Genomic DNA, 8,708 nt, shown 5'->3' with positions numbered 1-8,708 from the left:
TCTTTCTCTTTTTGGCTAGGTGAACACACAAAGAAGAGGTCATGTGAGTACAGGAAAAGGTCATGCTGGAGCAATGATCTTGACTTCCAGCCTCTAGAACTGTGAGAAGATAAAGGTCCATTGTTTAAGTCTGAGTCTATGGTGTTTTGTTATGGTAGCTGGAACTGACTAATATGATCTACATAGAAACTTTATTTGTAATAGTCAAAAACTGGAACCCACCCATATGAATGGGAAAACAATTTGTTGTACATACAATTGAATATCACTAAGCAATAAAATTGAATAAACAATTTATAAACATGGATAAATCTCAAAAAGATCGTGTTAAGTGAAACAACTAGACAATAGTGATACTGTGTGACTCTACCTATGTAAACTCTAGAAAGAGTAGATAATCTATAGTGACAGGATACAGATCTTTGGTTGCCTGGGGGCAGAGACGTGGTGAAGAATGGAAGGGAAGGATTATAAAGGTACAGGAAGAAACTTTAGGGGGTGATAGATATCACTAGCTTTACTGTGGTGATGATTTTATGGGTATCTTCATATATCAAAACTTAGTAAATTAGCTGGGTGCACATGCCTATAATCCCAGTGACTCAAGAGGATAAGGCAGGAGGATTTAGAGTTTGGGGCCAGGCTGGTCAATTTATTGAGAACTTATCTCAAAATAAAAAGGGTTGGGGATGTAGCTCAGTGGTGGAGGCGCCTCCATTCAATCTCCAGTATTGTAAACAAAACAAACAAAAACAAAAAATATTATTTTTAAAAGATATATACAGTTTATTGGCAATTGTACTTGATAATATTGTTTTTTAAAAAAACCTGTGGTCTTCTTATCTCTAGGAAGCCCTAATTTTGTGTTAAACAGACTTTTAATTTTACTTTCTTTAGATATTGACAAAGAAATGGAAAAGAAGATGTCTGAATCAGAAAAGGCTATTATATGTATGGCATGTCATGGCTTTGTACCTTCTCCTATGAGGAGCCTGGAACAGAATTTCTGCTCCACTCCAAACCTTGCCATTACCATTGAAGGTCAAAACCAAATCAGGACAGATCAAAGGGCTGAGGTTTTGGCTTAGAAGTAGAGAGCTCGCCTGGCATGTGTGGGGCACTGGGTTCAATCCTCAGCAACACATAGTAATATAATAAAGGTATTGTGTCCAAGTACAACATATATATACAGATCAAAGGACCATAAAAGAGGTAGAAGCAAAACTCAAACCTGGAATACAAAAGATTAAATGTAGACCTTTTTGATTTTTGTAAGGTTACAAAATTGGATACCATAAAGAGTGAAAATTCATTAATCTTTCAATTACTTTTAGTAGTTGGTATTTAAAAAAACCCCTATATTACAAAACAAAATCAAAACCAAAACACCCTCCTCAAGTAGTGAGGCTAAAATCCAGAGGTGTCAGCAACTGTGCAAAATTTTGACATTAAATCCCAAAGTTGAAACAAAATTTTATTAGAAGTTCAAGACCTGCATCACTTTCACAGGAAGCTTGGAAGGTAAGTAGGCTTTTATTCATCCGTTATGTAAAGTTCACCCCAAATATAACTATCGTATTTTGAGGGGGTGTGCTGATACACTATTTATACTAAACTGTAATAACATGGAAGGACAAAATTTTCGTGGCATATCAGTATGGAAGGAAACCCCTCAACGCTGGAAATTGTTTATTTTTACTGTGCTGTTGCGATAATCGGGTTTTTTTTTTTTTTTTTTTTTTTTTTTTTTTTTTTTTTTTTTTAGCTCTAACGTCCTAGGTTTTAAGCAAATTCTTTGAGCTTTGGCTACCCAAGCTCAAGTGGTAGAGAGGGAATTCAAGACTATATGAAAAGAGAAGTTGTCTGGAGAGCCTCCTATCCACACAGCTCCGCCGTTCCCCTCCACGACTTGCATTAACTTGCTGCTGCTTCCCAGCTGGGGAACACAGATTGCACCTGCTCCGAAGGCCAACGGGGTCCTGCGGGGTCCGCAACTCAGCCTCCGTTGCTGGTGCACAGACGCGAGGACCCACCAGGGGTCACTGTAGCCTCAGAGCTATTGTGCCCGCCAATCCTGGACGCGGCCAGCCGCGCGGAGGGCGTGGGACTAAGATCGCTGAACGCTAGGGTCGAAGCAGAACTGCGCCTTGTCCTCCCGAGCCAGCCTCCCGGTCTCCTAGGGAAACCGAAACAGCGAGTCCCCAGACAGCAGCTCGGCTTGGGTGCAGCGCACAGCTTTCTCGTGCCCACCTGCCGGCACCTAGCCATTTGGACCACCTCCACTCCGCCCTCCGCACCCAGCGAGATCCCGCCCAGAAGGGGCGCCCCTGCCACGGTCTAGGGGATCAAGCTAGGGCTTTTCGAAGGCATCTGGGCTGGGCCCAGCTGCACCTGGACTGCTTCCGCCCGGGACGCCACCCCCAGCAACGCCCAAATAACTTTCCCCGGAGCCCCCGCGGCCTGGCGCGCCCGGGGCACACCCCCACCCTCCCACCACTTTTCCAGCCAGGGCGCCGGCTTCTCAGCGCCATCGCCCGCGGATCCTCGACTCCCGGCTTTTCTAGCTGTCCTGCAAAAGCAGGACTCCCCCGCGGCTGCAGGACGTTCCCCGAAGGAGAGCTTGAACTTGGCCACACACGAACCCCGGTAATGAGTTCGGGAGCCCCCAGACCGGACCCTTGTCCCGCGACGAGCTGACGCCCCCTCGCTGGTCTCGGTAAGGAGCCCACTGTCCTTCATCGGGTCTCTGGATGCCCACGGGATGGAGTGTTGTGGGTAGCGGTCTGAGTGACGACTCTCGCCACTGCCTGTGAGCCCTTGGTTGAGATGTCGTGGGTACCCCTGACACAAAAGAGAAGCCGAGAGCTCCCCTTTTGGCCGACCGGTCGGGCGTGTGGGGCGGGGTCGGTGGTGCAAGTCCGCTCCTGCTGGGGACTCCACAGGCTGACGAGCCGCGGGTGCGTCGCGGCCACGCTGGAATTGGTGCTGCTGGAGGGAGCTGTAGAGCTTCAAGGGGGCCCTTCCTAGTCCGAGGAGGGCCTCGGGCAGCCGTATCTCCTTTTCTTGTCTGACCCCCATTGCCAGGAGACTTTTGTCGTCCCCAGGTCTGTGGAGGGGCCGCGTCACAGCCGCCTTCAGAAGAGTCACAGCCGGAGCCGCAGGATGCACGGGGACGCGCCGCCCTCCGCGCCCAGTTCCGCCGGCGCTTCCCCGGCGGCTCCCGGGCGCTGACTCTCCCAGCCTTCTCCGCCCTCCTTGCTTCTCGCGGCGCCAGGAGGCTCCGCAGCTCGGCTCCGGACTCCACCGGGAGCAGCTTCTCTCGCTTTCGCCACGGCGAGGACAGTAAATTAATGCTTCGTGTTTGAGGGGAGGGGGCGGCTTGGCGCTCGGTCACAGCTTTCTCGCCTGGCTGGAGACGGTCACAGTCGACATGGGCTGTTTCTGCGCTGTTCCGGAAGAATTTTACTGCGAAGTTTTGCTCTTGGATGAATCCAAGTTAACTCTCACCACCCAGCAGCAGGGCATCAAGGTAGGCATGATCGGGGGGCGCGTTCCCGGGTCGACAGCAGGGCGGGCGCAGGGGTCCGCGGCTTTGTCTGAGGGCTGTCACGGGTCGAGGCTGGCGGCCGCGTCTCTGCGCTGTGGGAAGGAGAGGCAGATGCCCCCTGCGCTCAGACACAGGGTGGACGTGTTACGGTGGGTTAACTTTCAGTTCCTGCATCAAGTACTTCGACGTCGCAGAGGTTACTCCATGCACCAATCCAGCCGCAGCCCACCGTCCTGCAATGGAGACCACAAGTGTGTCCACCACCGATTTTCTCCCAAAGCTTTAAGGCCCCTCGCAGCTCCGAAAGAGATGCAAAATTGAGTGTACAGGCTGCACTTTACCCCAGGGTTGAAGGCATGATTGTCCTTGGTTTTGTTGATTTTTTTTTTTCTTGATAGCGTTCTTGGAGAAGTAAACTAAACTGGTTTGACTCCTTGAAACACATTAACCGGGTTGTTGTGATTGTGTTGTAACTGGGTAAGGCTACATTTGTACTGAAAATAATTTCCCTTTCCGCGAACGAACCGGTTTAAGTAAACGTCTCACAGTTAAGTAAACGTCTCTCAAAGCTACTCGATAATAACTTTGCTTTTAGTTATTAAAAATGCGATTACTGCTATTTACCTACAAAACCCGAACAAACAGGCTGCAGACCTTTCACAGATCCACTTCCTTAATTTTGAAGAGTACCTGACAACCTGAGGATGCGCCTGCGCGCTTGTTTCGCCTATTGCAACAATTGAACTACCTAGAGGAGACCCGAATCCGGAGCTTTTTATTGTTTTGCTTCCCTTTCCCTTCAGTTTAAATCACTGAGGTTTTTTAGATAACGCGGCAGCTGAGTCTGGTGAAGGGAAACCTCCCTCCCAACCCCCAATAGAGCCGGCTGGCTGGCTGAAAAATCTAGTTCAGGCTGCCAAGAGCCCTCTCCTCTCAGAAGTTAATCCTGATGGGGTAGGCCTGGGCATTTCCTTTTGCGAATCCGTTTTAACACAGCTGGATGCGTACTGAAGTAACTGTTCCTGGCTAAAAGTCTCAGCGTTGATGATGCCATTTTTGGTGTACAGCGTTTTCATATCACACACAGGTGAACTTCTTTTGCAGGAGAAAAGGGTGAAGTGATCTATTAAAGCTATGAGGTTGTTAACCCTTTCTTTAGGAAATTGTTTTGAATATTGTTTCCACAGTAATTAAAATAAGCAAAATGTAGTCAGGTCTCATTTGATATTTTCTTTCAGGACCAATAAAACAGGATCTTTTGGGGGAGAGTGTTCATTTTGTATTTTTAACTTGTATGTTCCCAAACATCCCCCTCGGATGCCCACAGAAATCAGGAAAAGAATTTACAAAATGATGTAACATTCTGTGGTGTGCTATGTGAATAAAATAGGCCAAAAAAATCATAAAACATCCTAAATTCTTGATAATACATAGATTCTCTGGTGTGGGAGTGGAAACAATTAGAAAAAGATAAGTGATGATCTGATGCAGAAACAACAAAGAAATCTTTCTGAAGTGCAAAGTCTCAGTTCATCTGGAGTCTAGTCATCTGCAGTGTGAGCTTCCTATTTAATCATAAAAGCCGTGCCCCTGTCAGTGGTGGAGCATGTACATTTTTCTGTCAAGAGGGCAGCCAAGACTTGGGATCAAATGGAATAATTTTGTCAAAGAAACATGAATCAAACGTCCTGATCCATAATTATTTTTAATAACCCAGTGGTGCTTATCTTGTTTTACAAATGGGTTGAAAATTGGTGAGTGATGCAAGGGCAACAGCAACTTTATAATACTGTTATCTTGGCTGTATGCCATATAACTAAACAATAATTTAAGTGAGCTTTTGTTGTAAGTAATCATTTCCCAACAGGCTTGGTCTCTTTCAGTGTCACAGAAGCATACTATGTTATTTTGATGGCCATGTGTGTAACATAGATATTGTCTGCTAAAGTTAACCACATTATCAGTAACTACCATGCAACCATAAAAATGTATGTTAAGCACCTTGTGGTATGTACTAAATTAAACATTTGGGTATTTATAAGTGGCATAAGGTATGAAAAAGCAACCTTTTATGTAAACGATGCTCATACCTTGAATATGTGTATGTCTTTCTGCACATATCTGACTTTAAAAATTTTTTCCTAACCTTCCTATATCATAGATATTAATATTCCATTGTATTAATCAGATAAAATCAGCTCCTACTTTAGTTCATAAATGAAAAAGTAAATAATTACTTCAAAATTAACCAATAGTTACTATTGTGGTGTTTTACTGTGAGATAATACATTCAATAATTTTGATTATCACTTCATTAAAAACAAAGTTAAGCAGGCAGCATCAATTAGCTAATATTCCCTGAAGTGAACATAGAAAAACAAAAAAAAAAAGAATTTGCTTGTATTGCTGCTATAATAATGCATTATGGGTTGGAAGATTAATTGGAATAAAGTACAATAATTATGAGAGAAGCTTTGTAAAACATTTTTTTTCTGTGTGCCATTTTGAAAAACACCTTTTGAATCAAAGTACCAGATTACAAATTGAAAAGTTATGAAGTAATTTTCTACAACTTAAAATTTTTCATTGACTTTGGAGAAAAAATGCAGTTTCTATAGAAAGCATTTTAGCCTGAAGACAATAGTTATATTTTGTATGTTCAGGTGAGTATCATTTAAATGGAAAATGATTTTGTTTTAAAAAATAAGACACAATATTTTTGTAACCATATTAATGGGTTTTTACATTCTTAACTTGCTTTAGAGGTAACCTCACTTGGCAAGCAGGAAATCTTTTTCATGCAGTTCATAGATTGAGTCCTATCCAAGATTTAACTACCCAAGTTTGTATAAACTGAAAACTATTGGTTGTGTGTTGAGCCCCACAATAGCTTTTAGCTGTTTGTTCTCTGCTGCTATCTCTATTGTTTATTCAAGTAAGAATTTCTGCTATGGTTGGTCTCAGTTTTTTGAGTAATGTTTGGTTTGGGAAACTTTTGTTAGGTCTTTTGTTTTGTGTGCTAGGGGAGGTAGAGATCTTTCTTTCTTTTAGAAAGTAGACTTGAATGTGGCTTAAACTAATTTTTGGATTAATTGGTTAGCAAAAGATTTTTCAGGGGGAAAAGTCACAGGTTTGTTTCTAAATTTAGCCCTCAGAATTGCTTGCTGTTGCAAATATAAATAGATTAATATTTTCATTTCAAAAAATTTGATCCTCTGAAATGAATACCAAGGTACTCATGATTCCTTTTAGTGTTGACTAAGTTAATGAAACCTAAGATGACAGAGAAATTGGAACCCCATTAGCTTTTTAAAGGAATTTATGGAGATATGCAACACAATTTACCCAGTTAAAACATACAATTCACTCATTAACTGTTAAAAAATGTTACCTCTTAAATATCCTGAGATTTCTGAAGGAATACTATAAGTCAGTTTTAATGTTTTGATGAGAAACTTCCTAATAAACCAGAAAAACAATTATAAGGTGAGAATTTAAAGTATATGTGTCTTACCAAGAATTGTAATTTTCATTTCATTTGAATGGTAATGAAAATGTCTTATAAGATTGGGGAAGAAAGTGAAAAGCAACAGTTTTTCATAAATTATATTAAGCATCTATGTGAATACCTGTATCTTTTATTGTTTTTTTTTTTTTGCTGTTTCTATAGAAACACATATCTTATAGACTTGGGGACCTTATAAACATTAGTTGAGGCAAGAAATCATATAGTAACATTTCTGGTAATGTAAGCTGACTGGGGTCTGGAATGGTCAGTACATTAGATGGGACTAGGATAGAAAATTCCCTTCTCTACACTGTATCCAGCTTTTTTTGTTTGTTTGTTTTAGTTGTAGATGGACACAATACCTTATTTATTTATTATGTGGTGTCAGGGATCAAACCCAGTGCCTCATGCATGCTAGGCAAGCGCTCCATCAGTGAGCTTCAACCCTGGCCCCACATCCAGCTTTGTAAGATTCAGATGTGAGATCCGTGTTGTGGTTGCATAAGATGAACTAATATATAACCTGCCATTATAAGCAGTTTATTTTTATTGGTAAAATACTTTTATCAGCCATAACTTAAATATGATTTAAAAACTAAGAGGGAGGACATTGTTTTGTTACCTCTAGCAGCTGATGGCCTACCTTCTCCAGGGGCTTATAATGTTCTTGGCTAATGGTGGACCACATTCTTTTGCAGCCCAGTTACCATGTCTGTCTGTTCTCGAATTCTATAATGTGAAGCTTGAACTGAGTTTGAACTGAACTTGAATGAATGCAGTGTTTTTGTTGCTTTTGAGCATGGGTGGTAAGGTTAAATCTAAATTGTAGGAATAAAAGTCCAGGCTCTACTTCTTATTGGCTCTGTGGACAGTGGTTTGTTATTTTTATTAGGACACTTACACTCAAGATGGGAATGTAATTTGTTTGGTCAGATTTTATTTGAGACTGTAGGGCCAGGCAGTTCTTTCCTGTGGTAGGTTGTCCTTTCCATTGTGTGATACATGGCTGCATTCTTAGCTACTACCCAGGAGATGCCAGTTGCACCTCTTCCCTAGCCATGACAACCAAAAAATGTCCCCATGTGTTGTCCAGTGTCCACTGATGGTCAGTATAACCGTTGGCTGAGAACCAGTGCCAGAGAGCATGTGGCTTCCTTTATTCTTAACATTTTTGGTACTTAATTTCCTGCAGGATGCAGGGTAACCTTGAGATGTCTCCTGTTCCCTCCCTCTCCTTGGGAGTGGTGAGTTTCTTTTATTCAGTGAAAACAATATGATTTTCTGTGTCTTTTAATGTGCTTATTTTTATAGTGGGAGCAATATAATGGGAAAAAATAAAAGCCTGTGTCCTGAAATCAGACCTCCTGGTTTTAAATTTTGTCTCCACTAATACTAGCTGTGGGGCCATCATGAAAGATACTTATCTTTTCTGAGTCTCAGTTTCACCATGTGTAAAATGGGTACAAATCAGAGTACTCACTTCACACATCCACAGTGACTTCCATGTGGTGAGCACCTGGAAAATGTTATCTATTCTTTTCCTCCTCTCCTCTCCCCTTTTTTTTAAAAAATATTTTTTAGTTGTAAATGGATCTTTCATTTCATTTATTTATTTATATGGGGTGCTGAGGATCCAACCCAGGGCCTCATACA

At 42.2% G+C, this 8,708-nt stretch overlaps 1 protein-coding gene across 2 annotated transcripts in view; it reads left to right on the top strand.

Annotated features, from left to right (window-relative positions):
• Nucleotides 1-3,116: 3,116 nt before the first annotated feature.
• The window catches only part of Epb41l4a (erythrocyte membrane protein band 4.1 like 4A), a 222,632-nt gene continuing 217,040 nt past the window's right edge, over nucleotides 3,117-8,708 (top strand). The window contains exon 1 of one of the 2 annotated variants that reach the window (XM_026401242.2): nucleotides 3,117-3,529. In XM_026401242.2, the coding sequence (XP_026257027.2) occupies nucleotides 3,431-3,529 (99 nt within the window). In that variant the 5' untranslated portion in view covers nucleotides 3,117-3,430. The remainder of the gene's footprint in view (nucleotides 3,530-8,708) is intronic. The other variant, XM_077800666.1, reaches the window with a different exon arrangement.

The sequence above is a fragment of the Urocitellus parryii genome, chromosome 1 (genome assembly GCF_045843805.1).
Source record: "Urocitellus parryii isolate mUroPar1 chromosome 1, mUroPar1.hap1, whole genome shotgun sequence".
NCBI lineage: Eukaryota > Metazoa > Chordata > Mammalia > Rodentia > Sciuridae > Urocitellus > Urocitellus parryii.
Note: the sequence above shows the minus strand (reverse complement) of the source record. Positions and strands in the feature narration are given on the sequence as shown.